Source organism: Peromyscus eremicus, chromosome 9, assembly GCF_949786415.1.
Source record: "Peromyscus eremicus chromosome 9, PerEre_H2_v1, whole genome shotgun sequence".
NCBI classification, from domain to species: domain Eukaryota; kingdom Metazoa; phylum Chordata; class Mammalia; order Rodentia; family Cricetidae; genus Peromyscus; species Peromyscus eremicus.
In genome coordinates this window covers 107,779,058-107,799,534 of record NC_081425.1, presented here as the reverse complement: position 1 = coordinate 107,799,534, position 20,477 = coordinate 107,779,058, and the positions used below count along the sequence as shown (strand labels likewise).

Here is a 20,477-nt window from a genome sequence, read left to right as displayed (position 1 = left end):
CTCTGCAAATCATTTGAACATCTATGGCCTTAGTTACAGAGCCACAGAGTGGGATTAATATCTCCTATCTGACCTTCAAGGATTATGACAGGCAGCTATAATAGTGTATAGAAAAATGTCTTGAAAGCCATACATTGCAATATAAATCTAAACTACTATGATCCCCTCTCCTTGATGTTAAATCTTACTATTAGCATCTACTTTCGACTCAGAAAGGAAAAGGAGACTTGATGGAGACAGACACAAATGAAGTCTCTGCACAATTAGTTCTCTTTCTCCTGCTCACCAGAGCCTTCCTTTGATGTGAGTATCACACCTGATTCAGACAAGTCTGGCTTCCATCTCTTGATGGACTGGGAATAGAGGAGAGGGAAGAAGGGGATGTCTGAGAATAGTGTGCTAATGAGAGAGTCCTATTCTGGTAGGATGGACAGCCACATCAAACACTTAGGCTCATCAACTGTTGGTATTCATGGGAAAAAGGGGAGCTGTTCCTACACCAGGAGACCTTGCAGGGAGAAGACAGGCAGTCATCCTGGTGAACGCTGAGTTACTTAGAAAAGATTTAGTTACAATCAGGACATCATTTAAAATAGCAGGGGTACAAAGGGCAGGAAGGATGTGTGATACATTGTAAGTAGACTTCCCATGAGAACAGCTGAGATCAAAACCACTGGTAGATAAGAGAACTGATGTGTGTTTGTTACAAGCTGAAAAGCATACCCGGCTGAACAACTGATGTCAGCACTGTCTACTCATGGTAGGATCAGTCTTTGGGTGATGGCTTTGGATATGGCTAGGACAGACTGACAGAATACAACACAGACTTTGGAAAGCATCTAAACAAATACGCAAAAATAATTGCAGAGCTGACTCTACCACATGTGGAAGACATAATTTAGAAGTAAGGTGCCCTGTGGACTAGGCAAAATATGACATTCTCATCTTAGCTTGTCCCTACCACATAGGCAGGGAATACAAACTCCAGGTTTTGGCATGTTAAGCAAGCTTTTGGTATGAATGCCAAAGAAAGGTTAAACTCTAGATTTAAGAAATAGAAATGTGCTGAATTATGGGGACTAGCGTCTCTTTCTGCTAGTGGGACTCAGAGGAAAATCTCTGTGATAGTGAACTCATGGTCCCCACATGGGACTAAACAAACTGTGTCTGAAACCTCACAGTCCAACATAAAGAGTTCAGAGCAAGGCATGACTTAAGGTGATCATATTCAGGGTTAAAAGCAAATGACGAAGGGTCTAGAAAGCTTTATGGAAATGGATGCCTGGTTCCACAGAATCTGTTTTAATTTGTCTGTCAAGTGACCCAGGAAAAAACACTTATGAAAACAAAACCCCCAAACCCAAACTCTCTAGGTGTTTCAGGTCAGTAACTATTGATTTAGCCCACTGGTTTTCAAATTTTTACAGAAGAATGGGAAAGACATTTTAGAAAGAGATTTTAAAGGCTCCACCCAAGGGCTACTAAAATTTGAGCCTCTGGGGACAAGCGTTGGAATTTTAAGATAATATATTCAAACAATGTCCAAAGTTTTGCCATGTCTTCCTGCTACACATCTTGGCATGGCCACCAGTGACTAAAATAGGTAAGTGTGGTACGCCAGTGAATTGGTTCTTCAAAAAAGCCCCAAACCTGTGCACCCATCCATTCAACCTACCAACCTACCTGACAACCCCTTTATTTGTACTGCTTTCCAGTTTCCAAAGTATAAATACTACCGGAAGGCTGATTTTGTGCACATTGTCTCTTGGAACTAGAGCAGACTGGCTCTACTATTAACCAGCACTCCTGACTCTTCCTTGCCTACTTCCTGCCCAGGTGACCTTGGGCATACTATTTAACCTTCTAGGTACTTCAATTTCCTCTTCTATTGAACAGGATGAAATGAATGACAGTCTCTTACAGGACCATCTTCAAAAGTCCATGATTATTTACTATATGTAAATACTATATATACATATGTATATTGTATGGCATTAATATTATGGAATCAGTTATTTTCTCTAATACTTAGTATACTGTTACTGGCTATTAAAGTATACATTTCATGAATTTACTTTCAAAGTGTAGCATTGTTCTAAACCATAAACAACTGGCACAATCATGAGTTTGGTTTACTAATTATATTCTTTTTTAATGGTAGAATAATTGCTCAACTATCCAAGCATGTGTCTATGCATTAACTAAACTCATCTTGTAGTGTGGCAGAGTATCTAAGAACACAATGTGAAGTATGAGCATTATTGCTGTCATCTGCCTGGCCCTCCTAGAGCAAGTGAGCCTCCATTTCAATTTTCCCATCTCTGAAATGGAGAAGTTACAAAGATTAAATGTTAAAAGGCTTAAAACAAGGCTGGGCATTTGGTGGTTGCTTCAGAACACTTGGCTGCAGTGGTTACAGTCACACTCTGTGTCATCAATGGTAGACAAACCATATTGGGGGCCATGCTGTGTCCTTTTCTTCAGTCCCTTTGGAAAGGGAAACTCTGCCAGGTCATTTTCGTTCTTCTCTATCCTCAAGTTCCTAATATAGCACCATCAACCCACAAGTGCTTTCATGATTACTGATCACAGAGAACTCTCACTAGTATTGAGTCCATTTTACCCCATCTTCATTAATAAAGCTGGACCTGGCCTGTGGGAATTGTTGGGCTGAGGCATAAAAGATCGACAATAGTGAGTCCTTTCTGACTTTTCTAAAATGCTGCTCTCATGTGGTTTGACGCTGATGCCAAATCTAATCTCTTTATCTATTGGGCCTTGCCTGAATAGTGTTGCTATCTGATTGCCTCTCTGCACTGAACAGCTACAGACAACAGATCTCTGTGCAGGAGCTCAGCAGGTCTACTTCTGACACCCATAAAGCGCATTGGTGGGCAGGGCTAAGGCAGCAGATCCATGCATCCTTTGCTCTGGGCATCATCACACCCTGAAAGGCCCTTTGCTGTATGCTGCATGAATATCTAGTGAGGGCCAGGTAGGGCTGTGTGAGTTCCACACGTGTAGCACGTGTATGAGCACACCTAGGTGTGAGGGATCTCCATTTTAAAGATGGAGAAGCATGGCCAGAGACTCCACATAAAGGGAGAGTTTTTACTTTGGAGCTTAAAGAGTAAATTGTTTCATTTCTCTCCTTGTGCTTCTGTGGGCCTTTTCTCTTCTCCATTCTTCTGTCTACAGGAGGAGTGGGGTCCCTTGATGAGAAGTATTGTATAAATTCAAACATAATTATTGATTGTACATTCTTTCATTAAACAAACAAAATGCATGTTAATGTAACATTCACTCCAATTTTCCATTTTTGTCTTCCTTTGAGAAATAAGGCAATAAACCATTACACACTTAGCTTCCTGGGGAAATGAATTTAAATGTTAATATAAATCCTTTTAGAAAAAAACAAATTTTCACAAATAAGTATTTGAACAAGGAGGGTACTTAACCACGTTCAGAATGAGAATCGCTCAGTACCAGCCCCTCAGTGACTGTTGAGATAAGCTCCTAAATTTAATATTTTATAATAGACTCACACCTCTTTTGTTAGAAATGAAGAAACAGCATCATTTCCTTCCCCCCTTTATTGGAATATATTTAAAAATCTCTCCAATTTTATTTTGCTAATAGGCAGGGCAAAGTCCGTCTATAAATGTCTTCTGATTTATCTCAGGTAATCCCACACTTTAGCATTCATGTGTAGTACTTAACCTCAATTTAAATGTAAATTTTGGGCAACTTCAAGAGCCTTCTCTGTGAACTTTGAGGGCTCTTTTCATTAATGAGGTTAGCACTAATTATGAACAGTTTTGTAAATTTACCTTAAAACAATTGCAGATTGACCCCCAAATGAACAAATTCAGAATTTATTTGTTTAAATCAAAAAATACTGGAACCCTTGTTGAGATTTCCAACTCAGGGCCATAAGGTGTGTGTGCTGGAGAAGCACAAGGACTGTGAGTGACAGGGAGCCGGGGGAACAAAAGCAGGAGGGGACTGGGTCAACCCTCACACTGGCCCTTCCTTCCCGACACAGGAAACCATGCCTCCTTCTCATTGGTCTTGGTCTCTGATGGTCCACATTAGAAATACAGAGCTAGGGGCAAGGCGTGAAGTTAGCACCCACCATGAAAGCAAAGCAAAGCACAGAAACTGACGCAGTCAAACAAAATACAATGCTCAGATACTCAGGAGTGAAAGCAAAGCCCAAATATGGTGTGTGCTTTTAATGCCAGCATGGACGCATGAGGGTCTCTGCAAGTTCCAAGTCAGCCTGGTCTACACAGGGAGTTTTAGGCCACCCAGGAGTACAGAGTGCGACCCTGTCTCCAAAAACCAAAACAAGTAAGCCAAAAAACAAAACCCCATGGAAAACAGAAAAATCAACTAAAACACATACAGTGATGGATGTTCAGATACTCACAGGCACGTCCACATACTTGGAAGCTGCCTTCACCTGAGGAGAAGAGAGAGTACAACGTAAGGCGAGTGTTTGTGTTGCCCGTTTACAGCTCAGTTGTTATCTGAGTTCAGATGATATGTCAGTCCACGGAGCTGACCAGGAAAACCAAAAGGGGATTAGAATGCAAAATCCTCCAACATGTTTTCAAGCTACAACCACTGTTTCAGGGAGAGTGAGCAGTTTTACAGGTTCAGGTTATAGAGCTGGTAGAGGAGTTTAGCATTTCCCTCCCTGCCTTTAAGGAAGGGACAGGTGACTGTCAAACCTGGCAGCGGGCTCTCAGGGCTCTCAAGTTTAAGTTAGTAATCCAGAGTGTCAGTATTCCTGGTACCTTGAGTTTTCATAATTTGGCTGCAGGTTGTCCTGAATTCTTCTGTGCTTGGTATCTGATCGTTCAGATTTTGAAGTAGAAGGAATGTGGTGAGTCCCTCAGGCTAGAAAGACATGCATGGTTTTCCACAGGTTTTCAAGCAGAACTTTTAGGGCTGCCCCTATAAATGTCGCTATATGCCCCTTGGGTTTAGGCACTAAAAACCCATATGAAAAGTGTAGCGAATGGTTATGAAATTCATTTTTGAGTGACATAGTGCTGGAACAGGCATGTGGGCTCAGACCTGGGTTCAAATCCAGCTACCATATGCAAGCTGCGTGACATACTGGTGACTTCATCTCTCTGAGCCTAAACAGAGGGAGATACTAACCATGACTGGTTCACTTGCTGACATGACATGAATCCACACAAAGTCCAGGGCTGTCATAAGCATAAAACCAAATGGAGTAAAGTACTGATAAACAAACCTGGATGAGTTCCAGGTGCTTGGGAAATCTACACCCAGGTGAGTTTGAGGATAATCCCAAGGAGCATGTCTGGGGTGGAAAGAGGTCCACCTCGAGAGTCAGAAGTTGCTTTTGCCATAGGGGAAGTTGCCAAGTCCCCTAGGCTGGCCTCCAGAGTTCTGGAACAGAGTGACAACTGCCTACTCTGTAGGACTGCTCATCTGATCACTGAGGAAACATGAGACTGTGTGGTAAAGGTTAAAGTGGGGGGCACACACATCCATCAGCTACTGAGCGGCAATGCACTTTCCTGTCTGTAATAAGGTCTGAGCACCTAAATGATTCTCTGGGAGCATACCCCTTTGCCTTTTAGTGACACCAGCTGCAATTATAATTTGGGATATATATATATCAGTGTCTGACGTCTACAAAATGTCATGGGAACAAAGACTAACGCAGCCTTGCTCAGCTGTCCCCATTAAACTGCTTCCTGGCTTGGAAAAGACACTGGAGGGAAGGGAGCAGCGCCGGCTTCAGGGAGGCTGAGAAATAGGCACTCAACAGACGTGACTGAAACACGGCTGTGATCAACACAGTGGTGGTTAGAGCTGAATCTTTGTAAAGGCTGCTGGCAGAAGAAACCTTCTATTGGTCCATAAAGAGACTTCCATAAAGTGATTACCTTCTCTAAATCTGTCCATTCCAATCTTATTCCAAAATCTAACAAATCAAGCAAAAAGGTAGTTTGCTGCCCCCATCCCCCATTTTCCCCATGTACAATAATACCTCCAAATTACTAGATGATATTTTCTACTTTGTAAATTACCCTGATGGGCTCAGGTTTAAGGGATTTATGTGTCCATGTTCTCAGCCACAAGGCAGTGAAGCCAGATGTTCGTGCAGTGCTATGAGCCCAGGCTACCCCTCTGGAATTTCCCATCTTCTCAATGCTCAGGGAAGAGAAAGCCCTAGGAGCTGAAGCATCAGTGGTCAGAGCGGGTGCTGGCAAAAGAGCTGTTCTCAGTGAGAAATCACCTCCTTTGCTCTGTCAAGTTGATGCTTGGCAGTTGGTAGGAGTTTTGCTACAGCTGAAATGATCAACCTTTAAACACGCCTACTCTCCATTTACCACTAACACACAGTTCCAATCTAGAGAGTGACACCAGTCAAATTCTGTTCCTTTGGGAAGATGAGGCAAGCTTGCGACATGAATGAAAACTTCATGTACCTTTATACTTGCACCAGCCTCCAGTCCAGCCCAGTTTTTTGTGTGTGTGTGCATGTGTGCACGTGCATAGGCCAGAGGTTAACACTAGGTGTCTTTGTTGATCCCTCTCCACTTAATTGCCTTTTGAGACAGGGTCCCTCACTGACCCCGGAGCTCAACAATCTGCCTAGACTGGCTGGCAGGTAAGCCCCAAGAACTCTCTTGTCTGTGGCTTTCCAGTATGGGACCATAGGAGGATGTTGCTGAACCTGGCTTTCACATGGGTTCTGGGGAGTGAGCTAAGGTCATCGGTCTCCTCAGCTCTAGGCTTATTGTTTTTTGTTTGCTTTTTAGACAGGATTTCACTGTGTAGTCCTGTCTGTCCTGGACGTGCTCTGAAGACCAGACTGGATTTGAACTCATAGAGGTCCACCTTTCTCTACCTCCTGAGTGCTGGGATTAAAGGTATGTGCTATCACCTCCTAGCTTAACTTATTCTTTTTTTTTTTTTTTTTGGTTTTTTCAAGACAGGGTTTCCCTGTGTAGCTTTGTGCCTTTCCTGGAACTCGCTTGGTAGCCCAGGCTGGCCTCGAACTCACAGAGATCCGCCTGGCTCTGCCTCCCCAGTGCTGGGATTAAAGGCATGCGCCACCACTGCTCAGCTTGACTTATTCTTTACCTGGCCATCTACCAGGTCGTACTGATTTTTCCTCATCCCCATTAAAACAGAAAAAATAGCTTGTGTGTGTGGCGGGGGCATTGTACTTCTATTGTTATTTGGAAGGAGACAGATTATCATTTAGGGTTCTGGCCATTAACCTTTAAGAAAGATGTTGAAGGTAAAGCTAAAGGGAGACTAGAGGTAGAAGTCTAGAAGGTCTAGAAGGAAAGTGAAACAGAAGACAACTTGCTTGGGCAAGTATTAAAATTTAGAACCTTTTTGTAGTTGATGAAAGAGATTCCATGCAGGATGGAGCTTCATTATAGCAGTTTCAAAACACTAAATCAGGGTGAGTGAAGAAAATTATGGGGCTCTAGAAGGCATTCCCAGCAAGCATAGTCCCAGCAGAGACTGGTCATCTCTGGGAGTCATGTCCTCCCTCTCACTAGGAATAATGCTGCAGACCTGTCATTTTACCAGGCTGAGGAGTGCCTCCAGGCTGTTCCCTTCTCTCATTCTAGCCTCTTCACGAGGTAGGAAATGGTCAACAACTCCCTTTCCTTCTTTTCCTCAATCCCCTTCTCTCTTTTCCAAATCAAGGTTGAGAAGGAACAGGAGCAGGATCTAGACTCTGGCCCCAGAACCCCTTTCCTGTGTAATGCCAGTAGCACGATCTTTAAGCACCACAGCTCTTTTTGGTTTTAGGCCTTTAGACAGTTGCACTTTGGGGAGAAAAACATGACCAGATCTTCCCAACCCCTAGGACTTTGGAGTCATCTGCACCGAATCCAAGGATGCTGGCTTTGGAGATGATTTGGTAAAGTTTTTGCCTTGCAAGCACAAAGAGCTGAGTTTGATCACCACAACCCATGTCAAAAAGAGGGGGAGACAGAGGGACCTCTGGGTCTCACTGGTCAGCAAGCCTAGCCAACCAATGAGTTCCATGCCAACTGATAATGAGACTTTATCTCAAAATAGGGTAGATAGTGCCCAAGTAAGAACATCCGAGGTTGTCCTCTGGCCTTCAGCTGAAACCTCTGTGTGCAACCCCCAGTGAATACATACACACACAAAAACATACGATTGTCCAAGAATGAACCAGCAACTGCCTCTGAATCAAATAAATGACAGTTCCCCCAGTCTAGCCAAGTCTTTTGTCTATGATATATGATATATATTCTTTGATGGAGAAAAGAGATTTCCTTTCAAAACAAACTTCTTTCTTCAAGAAATTTTTCATCAGTGGTTATCAAAAGTGAGCGTGTGTGTGTGTGTGTGTGTGTGTGTGTGTGTGTGTGTAAGAGTACAAGTGTGTATATATTTAATGTCTTTTCTTTTTTAACTTTAAAAGAAGCCTTCCCAGTGTCCAAGAGTATGGCTTCAGGACTGGCTGGGTTAGAAGTCTGGCTTTTAGCCTGTTTTCTACCTTGGTACCTTTGAGCTTCCTTTGTAAATGGGGCAGTAATAACATTACTCAAAGGGACGCCAAAGACTGAATGAGATGATCCAGCCAAGTACATCCAATCACGTTAATAGTACTAAGAGCAGCTATTGTTACTGGGCCTGCTGGGAACAGTGGCTTACTAGAGAGAGCCAGTGCTCCTCACTCTGCTGGTGGTAGCTTCACTCCACACTATAAATGGTGGCAATATCTTGCTATAAAAAGGAAGCTGGGGTACCATCAATTATCTGAGCTGATTCCCAGGATGAAGGACCCAAGCAGGATCCTGTTCCTCCTTAAAGCCTATCTAAGCATTTCCAAGTTCTCCAGGTATTTTCTTAGGCCCCTGCCCCAGTTATGTGCTTCATGAAACAATTGTCCCTTTCCTGGAACCCACCCACATGTTGGTACAGGTGACAGGCAAGAAGAAGGACTTGCCTTCAGATACAGGTGTGCATCACTTTTGAGCAGGGGTTCACTTACCCTCAAAGGAGAGGTAGGAAGTTTGTCTTTATCTGACCCTACAATTCTGGAACTTGACTTTCTGACCAGGCCTTCTCATGGGATGTCATATCCCCTTCTCTGGCAGTATTCCTTAGCCCTCTGGCCCTGGCCCCTAGGCAGAGCCAGTTCTGGGAAATGAGACTAGAAAAGGAGATCTAAATCAAGGGAGGCTGTGGAAGTGAGGGTGGCGCCCATCCTTTCACAGCCTGCAAGGAAGGTCACTGTAGACCAAAGGCCACAGCAGGGGCTGTGATGCTAAGCCACATGCTCATGACTCCTGGACTCCTTTAGTGATGTCCAAACACACAGTCTCTCCAATACTCAACAATGCAGGCCGTCTAACAACTGATAACTGTAGGTTAAAGTCTAATTTTGAGTGTTTAGTATTGACCAGTAAGTTTAAGTTATTGCATACTGTATTTGATCCCTACATGAATCTTCTGAATGGGGCCCTATTAACATTCCCATTATACAGCTGAAAACCCTAAGGCTAAGAGAAGAATCAATAGGACTTGAAGTCACAGAAGTTACATTTTGGATCTCTTGTTCAGCTGTATTTTTCCCAAGTAATTTTTAAAACCTGTGTGTGTGTGTGTGTGCGCGCGTGTGTGTGCGTATGTGTGCGTGTGTGTGCTTCTCCAGGAAATACATAGGGGTTTAAATAATCACAGGACTGACTTGGGCAGGGCAGAAGGTCCAAAAGTGTTTCTTTGCCTCCCATGTCCCAGCTAATTACCTCAAGGCTCCACCTGACTTAGTGTGTGTAGACGGGCTTAATGGTTCCTCTATTGAGCACTTCCATTATTTTTCAGGTGCCCAAGGTAATCTTTTCATTGAACACTCACCAATGCTGATGACTAAGGATTTTCTTCAGCCCATTCCTAATAAGGGGACCTGAGTTAATCATTGTGTAGCTTTGACAGGGAGCCCGGCAGGGGCTTAAACCACTTCTCCTGCTTCATTAGGGGAAAAAGCAACCCAGGTGCAGGCCATGAGGACCTCAGGGTTTGATACTATTAAATCAATGCACAGACAAAAAAAGTGGATTAGGTTTTTCTCTCTCTCCCTCTCTCTTTTTTTTTTCAAACAGAAATCTGGTGGGCAAGACTCAAAAATGGAAGAAAAAAGAAATCTGAAGGCAGATGACCGCATTAGTTAGTGCCTAGGCTTTCCTTTCTCCCCATGGTCTCTTAAAACAAATCAAGGGAGTGATTTACTCCCTGTGTGAGTGAACTCCACCCCTGCCTGTTGGACTTTGTAAGAACTCCTTGCCGCCTTCTCTGCCTGTGCTTTGAACTGCTGAGCATTCCCCCACCTCAAAGAACCAGCAACACAGAGTTCAAGGGCTGGCTGCGGGGTCTGATGCCTTCTTGTTTTTCTCACTGCAACAAGGCAATCCTAAAGACGTGAATTAAGTCAAGGCAGTTCAATAAAATGGTGACATGGTCATAGCAATTCCATCCCTAAAATAATCTTATCTCTTAGCAGTTCACTTTTTCATCCACCATTTTCTTCTTATTACATTGATTGATTGATTGAAGAGAGAGAGACAAACACAGAGACACAAAGAGACATGGGGGAGAGAGAGAGAGAGAGAGAGAGAGAGAGAGAGAGAGAGAGAGAGAGAGAGAGAGTGAGAGAGAGTGCACACGTATGTATGTGTGCATGTACATGGGGTCATGGGGCTTGTATAGTCAGAGGACAACTTTCTGAGTCAGTTCTCTCTTCCTACCATGGAGGTTCTGGGAATCAAACCCAGGACTTGGGCTTGGCTGCAGTTCCTTATTCCCTGCACCGTCCCATGGTCCCAGACAGTAGAGCCTGTAAGGAACAAGAGCTTCTCTCTTTCCTCACCACTAGGCATGAAGTGTTGGCTGGAGAAAAAACTATTGGAAAGAATTTAGTAAGATACTCTTTACTTCAAGTTAGAGGTTTCTTCAAGTTTCTAGAAGTGAGTTTTTGAGCATTCTGATAGGACAATTAAGGAAAAAAAGTACAATGAGGAGTTCTAAACTCTGAGTTCTAAAGGAACTGGTCTTTGCCACACATAAGAGAATTAGGGTCCCTGTTAATGTAAAGTGAGGGTCAGGAGGCCGATGACTAGGCAGCCATCTGGTTCTTTTACCTGCTAGAGTGGGCCAGGTAATTAATCTCTTTAAGCATCAATTTCCTCCCTGATAAAGGAAGAGAGCTAATAGCAACATTAATAGCACAGCCTCACCTCGCACATGTGCTTGTGTGCATATGTCCTATAGTTTATTAATTAATAAAAGATATATATTTTTAAAAATGTGCACACATATAAGTGCACATGTGGATGTATGGGCACATGGGCATAGTGTGTGTGTGTGTGAGGGTGGACAGAGGACAACTTTGGGTGTTGGTCCTCAGGCATATCCTAAACTTTTTGTTTGAGACAAGTCTGTCATTGGCCTGGAACTTCATCACGTGAGCCAGGCTAGATGGCCTGTGAGCTTGCAGGAATCTACCTGTCTATGCCATCTCACTATGCTGGGGCTTGTAGGAACAAGACATCATGTTGGGCTTTTTACACAGGTTCTGGGGATCTGAACTCAGGTCTCCACATTTTATAGACTGATCCATCTCCCCAGCCTAAGAGAGGGATTATTTTTATGTGCCCGACACATGCAGGACATGGTTCCAAGCATTTTACTTGTATCAATCCCTTTAGTTCATATAAAACATTAATGGAATTAATGGGGACAGAGTCAGGGCAACAACTGGTTACGTGTGCTAGTTGGTGGGGCCTTACATTATCATATGCTTGGATATGGTTGCTGCTTCCAACTCACAGAAAGAAAAGAGTCCTGGCATCTTCCCCTTTCCACTGGCACACCACAGGTTATGCTGGTCTTTCCCTCTGCTCTCATCCTCAGGTATAACCTCATAGAGAGGTCACCACAGACCATGCAAAGGGATCTTTACGTTGGATCATAGACCTGAGGTCTAGTTCCCATGGTGTTACTTGTTTTGAAAGATTCCTGCCATCAGTCCTGCTCCTCTCTCCCCATGCTCACTGGTCCTCCATTGAGAATTGGAGTTTATTCCTGCATTCCCCATGAATCTAGGTTGGCCTGTATCAGCATTGACCAATAGCATGTCATAGAGATGGCAGTGTCCATTCTGATTGGAGTCTTGATGAAGGCTTCTGTGTTTTCACTCTTGAAGCCAGTGCCATTGAAATGAGACCATCCTAAGGCTACCACACTGTGGAGAAATTCAAATCACATGGAAAAGCCTGGCAGGATGAGACCTCTCACTAGGGGAAGGAGGCTGCATGAAGAGAGAAATCGCATAAGCAGACATCCAGGACACTTCAGCTCAGCTACCACATGCCACATGCAGCCAAGTGTACAACCCCAGTGACAGAGCCAAATAGCTTCCTGCCCCAGCTTGCCTCAGAATTCAAACCCACAAAACTGTTTTGTTTTTGTTTTGAGACAGGGTCTAATGTAGCCCAAGCTGGACTCAGATTGCTTTGTAGTTAGGGATGGTCATGAGCTCCCCGTCTTCCCATCTCTACTTCCCAGTTGCTGGAATTGCACCTGTGTACAGCCATTTCTGGATGCAAAGATCACTTTAAGCCAACTGTTCTGGCATGGGTTGCTATCTACGTAACAATAGATAGCTAAGCCATTGAGTAAGGTGCCACCTTTTCTCATATTTCCTCAACGTAATCCACTGCATGTATTCCCCAGAAGGACACTGTGGGGAAGCTGCTGATGCTCTAGGACAGAGTTTTGGAATGGTATATGGCCTTTGAAACCTCAAAGTATGTCTGTGACATACTTCCTCAAGTAATGCCATACTTCCTAAGCCCACCAAACTCTGTTAATGACTGGGGAGCAGATATTCAAATACTCAAGACTATGTAGAGGCATCTCATTCAAACAACCAGTGGTATCTAGGGGCATGTGTGCATAGAACACTGGCCAGGCCACTTTATATCTAATTAGTCCAATTAATCACAGATTGGGATACCAAGGCTCAGAAAGGGTAAACAATTCTCAAGAGTTACAATAATAAGGGGTACAGCAGGATCAGCAAAATGCCCTCATTACTGGGTCTAAAGTCTTGGGGAATCATTCAGCCTTCCATGGTTTCTATAATCTCATCTGAAACTGCAAAACAGGAGGACGAACAGTGTCTTCCTCTGAGAGTGCTCATGAGACTCTGCAGGTTGGCATCACACACAGTGCTAGCAGAGCACCTGGCGTGCAGTAAGAACTTAAGACTGTCTTTCTAAATTATTATCATGGTTTAACTCACTCATGGTTAGCAGCAAGGGAGTTGGCTATACCAAATAGGGTTCCATTGGCCAATTATGGTCCATAGGACAAATTCAACCCACTGTCTGATTTTCAATGTTCTATAAGTTGAGATGGCTTTCATATTTTTAAGCAGTTGAAAGAAAATAAAAAGAAGAATTATATATTTTGATAGATGAAAACTGTTGAAATTGACATTTCAACATCCAGAAGTAAAGCTTTATTTAAACGTGTGTGTCCGTCCATTTATCTACACATTGTCCATTGCTCAAAGGACAGAGCTGAGTGGTCATGGCAGAGACCATGTGGCTCCCAAAGTCAGAAAAAACTCATTATGTTCCGATTTATAGAAGGAATTTTTTTCACTTGTGGATTAGGACAGACTTAAGGGCAGGATAGTTCAGTGTGTGAAAAGAATTAGAAAACACCAATTTCCAATCCGATGCTGACCATTAACTACTTGGTAGGCTTTGGCTAGCTGCCTAGCCTGTTGGCTTCATTTCCTTAGCTATTCTAATGAGGGTCTGGTTAATTGTTTTTTTAGATTCCTTCCAGATTTTAAAAAATGTGACTCTTAGAGGGCATATGACTCAGGTTCTAGGAAGAATGTGGGACAGGAAGCAGTTCTCACACCTTGAAAGGATTATAAATACTCTAGGGGTAAAAAAATATTATTAATAGTTTAGTATTCATACAAATTCTGGAAATGAGTGTCTAGGAAAAACTATGGTATCAGAAGAAGAAAACATGTTCAAGATAAATAAAAGCACCTTTCCACACAGGGACCAGACAATGAAGCATGACCAGCAGGGAGACTTGGCAGAAGCATAAAGGGATTAGAGCCAGGCTGCCCATGTCAGACACTCTCCCTGTGCCAGGCAGAGTTTTGGGTGTCACTCGGGAGCCACCACATTGACTATCCTAGCAACCCTCCAGATGCAAGCTGCTCATCTGACCTCTTTGGGCTATTGTGGGAATTGCTCAAAGAGGATCATAAAGGGACATGGTGAACTCTCATCACATACTAGCTGTTCTTCCATCCCAGTGCTATTCAGGCCCCACCCTGCTCAGCTTTCAAGGTCAGGCAAGGGCAGTGCCTTCAGGGTGGTGTGAGTGTAGAGACATGCTGGCGGATGTCCTGCTGCTGCTGGAATTACCAGCTCAAAGGAACAAGTTTCCCGAATGGGCAGGGAGCCCAGCTGCCAGTTTTTCAAGACTTCCTACATTTGCCCAAATTCTTCCCTTGCTTCCAGTCATCAGGCTTTCATTTTAGGGCACAAACGGGAAGGAACGCCATATAACTGAATATAACCCCTGTGATATGTACTTCCCTGGGCAGCTAGGGGGAAGCTATGACCCTGTCCCCGAGCAGCAGAATAAACAGAACAGAAAAGGTTTGTGGGGATGGCTCATTGGGATTTGAGGCATTCTAGGCTTATAAGCGGGATTGGATATACGTGGCCAAGTTCTAGTTCAACTACTCATGAGACAGGTTACTGGATCTTATTCTTCTCATCTGCAAGATGGGAACAACTGATTTCCTCACAGAGATGCTGAGTCCTCAGAACAGACCTGGGGCACAGGAAGAATGATGTGTCAGCTATCAGTCTCATTTTTGCTGGGGAAGCAGGCTCTGGATATGGAGGTTGCCCTTAGCCCGTACTACTCAACAGCTCCAGTGATGATCTGAATGTGAACATTTAAAGTACTTTTGTGCACATGTCACATTTCAGCCCAGTGAGCTATGGGTAGTGACTACTGTGGACAGCTCAGATAGATGTTTTTGTCATTACAAGGTTTGTCAGTGCTCTGACTCACGACATTCACGAACATAGTTACTGAAGAACAGGGATGGAGAGATGTGCTACTCTGCTCCCTGTTAGAGTCTGAAGCAGGAAGAAAGGGGTTGGATGTCAGCAATCTCATTTTGTGGGGAAAGCAAGAAGTAAAGGCCAACAGCTATAATTTATAGTTACAAAGCTACAAAGAGGAAACAGTACTGCTAGGAAGAAGAGGGAGGGAGGGTGGTAAGGTGAGGAAAAGCTGCCTGAAACAAGGAAGCAGGTATAGCTAAGGTTGGCCTGTCAAGGAATACGCACATAAACGGGATGTGGTATCACATGTCTAGGCAGGAGGATCACAAGTCTAAGGCCAGACTAGGTTAAATGTCAACACCCTGTTTTAACACATAACACATAAACAGAACAAAAAAACAAACCAAGAAATAGTCACATAAGGGTAGTAGTTAGCTATAAGGTAAATAAATTGGATTTAAAAGAAATCTTTATGTGTCTCTGTCTCTGTCTTTCTCTCTGTGTGTGATGCATGGGTAGGACAGGCCAGAGATATACTCAGTGTCCTCCTCTATCAAGCTCCACCTTATCTTTTGAGGCAGGGTCTCTCACTGAACCTGGAGACTGTCATTTTGATAAAACCAGCAAGCCAGCAAGTCTCAGGGATCCTCCCACCTCTTCCTCACCCAATGCTGGAGTTACAGATGTACATGACTTTACCCAGCTTTTTCATGGGAGCTGGAGATCAAAACTCAGGTTCTCATGCTTAATCAATAGTTACTTTGCACACTGAGCCATTTACCTAGCCCCTTGAGTTGGTTCTAATGGACCCTTCTGATAAAAATGCTAGGGAGTAAGTGGCAGGCCAGAGATGTTTTTTAATTGAGAAATTGAGTGCTTCTATATGATTTCATCAAAAATTTTATTACATTTATTTATGTATGTATGTACATGAATACATGCATGTGTGCCATGGTGGGTGTGTGGAGGTCAGAGGACAACTTGTGGCAGTCCATTAGTTTGCTTCTTTCACTGTGTGTGTTCTAAAGTCTGAACTCAAGTTCTCAGGATTGACAGAAAGAGTTAACAGGCTGGCCTCACTATTCTATTTTTTGAGGTATGTTTTTACATTAATTTTTCTGATGAATTGTTTAAGAAACAAAGCAAGCATAGAACTGTTAACACTATAGCAAAGAAGGGCTTTTTATGGGAAGGTTTTTCTCTTTTTGAAAAGTAACTTTCTTGGTGCCTCTTTTCAATGGAGTCATGGCTTGGATGGAGCGTGTGCCCTCTACGAAGGCAAAGCAACACTTGGCCACCCCCCAGCCCTAGTCTGGATGCTCGAAGTACGTCTTGGGAAGAGGAATGTGTACTGAGTGCCAACGGAGGGACTGACTGCTTGGGGGAAACAGAATGTGCGAGTGGGTGGGATGTACTGGGACTGTGTGTGCGGGTGAGCAGTTGAGCAAGCCTCAGTGGCTCCTGCCTGGGGCCAAGTGACAATTACAGTGAAAACCTCTCCCAATGCTTCTTGAGGACTGGAGAAAAACACCATCCTGGAAATGTGTGTGGAATCATAGACAGCAGGATGGATTCCCAGAGCTGTGCCACCAGAGGGGAGGAAATGTCTTTACTGCTTGCCAAAGATCAAGGGCAGACTGGGCCAATTGTGAAGTGCTCCAGTCCATGTGAGCACGGAACGGAATGTGGCATAAAGGGGTGCAGATCTGAGTTCTTTAAGATGAAAAGGACTTTGCAGTTAGAAAAGGTGATCCCTGACTAACAGCACAAAAGTCAAACTGCACACTTCAAAAGAGTGAAAACAGTGCATTTGGTCATGTATATCTTACCACAATTGAAAGGGGAAAACTCCCTCAGAAGGTTACATGGATGCATACACTCACAAGGCCCCTTTTTTCATGTGTATTGGAGAGGCCCATGTATGAGTGCTGTTTTCACAGATGTGAGAACTGTGACACTTTTTGTGACACAAAAAATGATCCATTACTTTTGGAAAGTAATTGCTTGAGGAAAAAAGTGAAACATTTTATATGCATATAAAGTTTCCTTAAATGGCCTACAAATGGAGACTACAGTTTTGAAAAGTTCAGATAACAGAAAACAGAATATTGGCTACGTGTCAACTTTTGCTCCTGTTCTCTCAGTTACTACGTGTTTTGGGGAACAGCGATTAGTTTCCGTTTTGTCATGAACTTAATACTGGATAACGGTAATGTAGAAAATACGACAGATTTACCTATATATTGCCTGGGTGCCTAGTTCACACCCTTCATTCTTGAGACTGAGCTTCCTGATTTTGGGTTTCAGGAAGCTAAGGTGTTCCATGGAACATCCAGGCAGGACAGAAAAGAGGTGGGATTACAGCTTCTTTGGTTTGGCAGCCAAGGCTCCTCTACCGTTACATACTTCTGTGTGGACTGCTTCTCTGAGTCCCGTTTCCTTATCTGTGGGTGATGGTTAGCATTGTGGCCACTCTATGTTTTCCTCAAGATCATTTGCTATAGCATGCAGGTAAAGTTAAATGATGACTATGGTTAGCAAAAGGCATTATATTTTTTACCCCTCACAAACAAGACTTCCTGAGTAATTGTGTAACTATGGTGGATATTCTAAAACGCCTCTCAAGGACTACTGCAGATCTCTAGAGGACCAGGAGAAGGTAGGAGAGTTCTCTGGCTTCTCCCCAAGCATCTGTACACAAGAATATTGAGCCCTGGTTGCAGGGCTATCAGGGAATACTTGGTTTCTGTGCATGTTCTTAAGCATTGGCTATGATTTAACTATCGTGCTGGCTAGTTTTATGTCTACTTGACATAGCTAAAGTCATCTGAGAAGAGGGAACCTCAATTAAGAAAATGCCTCCATAAGACTGAGTTGTAGGCAAGGCTGTACAGCATTTTCTTAATGATTGCTATCCCTGGGCTGGTGATCCTGGCTTCTGTAAGAAAGCAGGTTGAGCAACCCACGAGGAACAAGCCAGCCAGCAGCACTTGCATGACCTCTACATCAGCTCCTGCCTCTAGGTTCCTGCCTCGTTTGAGGTCCTGTCCTGACTTCTTTATACTTACAGAAGTGTAAGCCAGATAAACATTGTCCGCCCCAGTGTGCCTTTCGGTCATGGTGTTTTGTTACAGCAACAGAAACCTGAACTAAGTCAACTACTAGAGTGAGGGTGAGGGTGACAATGCTTCCACAGACTATGCCAACACCCCGCACTGAGGGGGAGTTGGGCAGGAGGTGGGCAACTATCTCTACTAAAGCAGAAGCACCCTATTCCACATCCTGCTCAGGAGCTGTAGCCTTATTTGCAGGAGAATGATTCTGTCTCCATTGCCGGGGTGCTGTGCTCAGAGAATACATCTAGGGAGAATATGTTCTCAACCCTCCTCACCCCCCAGGGAGATTCTGAACAGATGCCTGAGCCAAGCAGACCCATTTTTCCTTCCAGTTTCCCTCCCTTGTCAGACATCAATTTGACAAGACTCAAGGACTCCTTTAGACCCAGCTTCTCTCCATGCTACTCAGCCTGAAGGATGTGAGCGTCCTTGTCCACTCAGTCTATCCTGGTTGAGGCTGAGCTTGATGAACATCACACAGACAAGAAGAAAGCAGGCTCAGGGAGGTGAAGGGACTTCCTTAGAAGACCCACAGCTAGTTACAGCAGGAGCTGACCTACCTGGCTTGCTCTCCTAAAGGTCACACTGTACAGCTTCACAGTTTGTTTATTTAGCTGACACACTTGCATTTTAGAAACTCAGAGCTGTGAGTTGTAATTATGTAGACTTTCGAAGCAAGCATGGAGGCTACTTGTGTTGACTAGAATGGGAACACGGCCTGGCCCTGCCATTTATGGGTTTTGCTTTCCCCTTTAACATCCCTCAACAAGAAGAAGTTGACTAGGTCTCGAACTCCAAGAGGGCCTGTGCCATGCCTTGCCCTGTGCCCAGCTTCAGCACAACCATGGTTCTGAGTGGGCGAAGACTCTGCTGATATCACTGAATAGTAACTGTCAGGTCCTAAGTGGGCCCCCAAAATGGCAGGGCTGGTGACAATGTCCTAAACAAAGGACTCTGAGGAAACAGAAGGGCTGTTCTTGGGTAAACAAGCATAAATTCAGCATTCTTCAGGATTCTTGTAAGGCAGAGTTCTGTTTACCAGGAATCTACCTTAATTTCTCCTTAAAAGCCAACTACCTCCCTCAGGGTATCTAGTTCCCTTTTCAGCTCAAAGACTCCACCCTGCTGACTGTCATATAAAATCCGCCTGCTTTTTTGCCATTTAGCCCCCAACCCCATCCCCAAAAGACAGGCTTGGTGGTTTACTCCCCAAACTTTCTGCCCTCTGAGCACCCTAGGTCAGTGGTTTCACTGAGCTCCTGTTTACAGTCACCTTTGAATGATGGGGTCACTATTGCCCCCATGTTTCACTTCTCTCTAGGCTTCCTGCATTGAACTTGACGGACAGTGTGTGTGTTGATGGCATGTGCCAGAGGTCAACTTCAAGTGCTGCTCCTTGGAAGCTAACCTTCTTGTTTTGAGCCGGCTCACTGGGACCTGGAGTTCACTGGTTAGCTAGGCTGGCTGGTCAATGAACCTCAGAGATGTCTCTCACCAGGGCTGAGAAGCACATGGCACCACCCCGGGCTTTTCCATGGGTACTGGAGATTGAAATGAGGGTCTCACATGTGTGTAGCCAGCACTACTGACTGAACGGTGTCCCCAGTCCTCAGGCTGTGAGTCATTACATCAGCACGGCCATGCTCAGTTAGGTGTGTTGCACAATGGAGATTTTCCTTCATGCTTTCCTCTTCTCAGGTAAAGAGACAGGAGTTTTCTGTGACTAGGGGGCCATGCAGTGTGCTTGACTTTTCTGGTCTCCATCCCTCTGACAAACGGGGTGGGTAGAAAGTTTCTGTGCTTCCAAACCTCTAGTACCCGTTCCACCTTCCTAATTGTGGCTGCACCCCATGGCCCATTTTGGTGTATTTATTTAGCATTCCTCTTCTGATGGGTTTGATAGTAAATTCTTAATTAAAAAAAAAAACCGTTTCTACTGTAAATGGAAAATTAGTGTCACTCTAGATAAGAGAAAGGGTAAAAAATAAATAAAACAAATAACATGACTTCATCGTCACCTGTTGAGAGGGTTGAGTTGAGGCCCCCAGGACACATGTGAATGTTAGGGAAGTATAAAATGTGGTCAGACCAAGTAGAGACATCACCCTTGATGTAAAGACAAAGACGAAAAGGAAGTACAGAAGGAATGACCCTATTCTAGATGGCTGGGGTACTTAATGCGTGAGCACATGTGCAT

The 20,477-nt window shown here is 44.0% G+C and overlaps 1 protein-coding gene across 13 annotated transcripts in view; it reads right to left on the bottom strand.

Annotated features, from left to right (window-relative positions):
- The window catches only part of Cadps (calcium dependent secretion activator), a 456,343-nt gene that overhangs the window by 41,234 nt on the left and 394,632 nt on the right, over window positions 1-20,477 (bottom strand). For all 13 annotated transcript variants that reach the window (XM_059274214.1, XM_059274212.1, XM_059274215.1 and 10 more), the window contains one exon: window positions 4,433-4,465. In XM_059274214.1, the coding sequence (XP_059130197.1) occupies window positions 4,433-4,465 (33 nt within the window). The remainder of the gene's footprint in view (window positions 1-4,432; window positions 4,466-20,477) is intronic.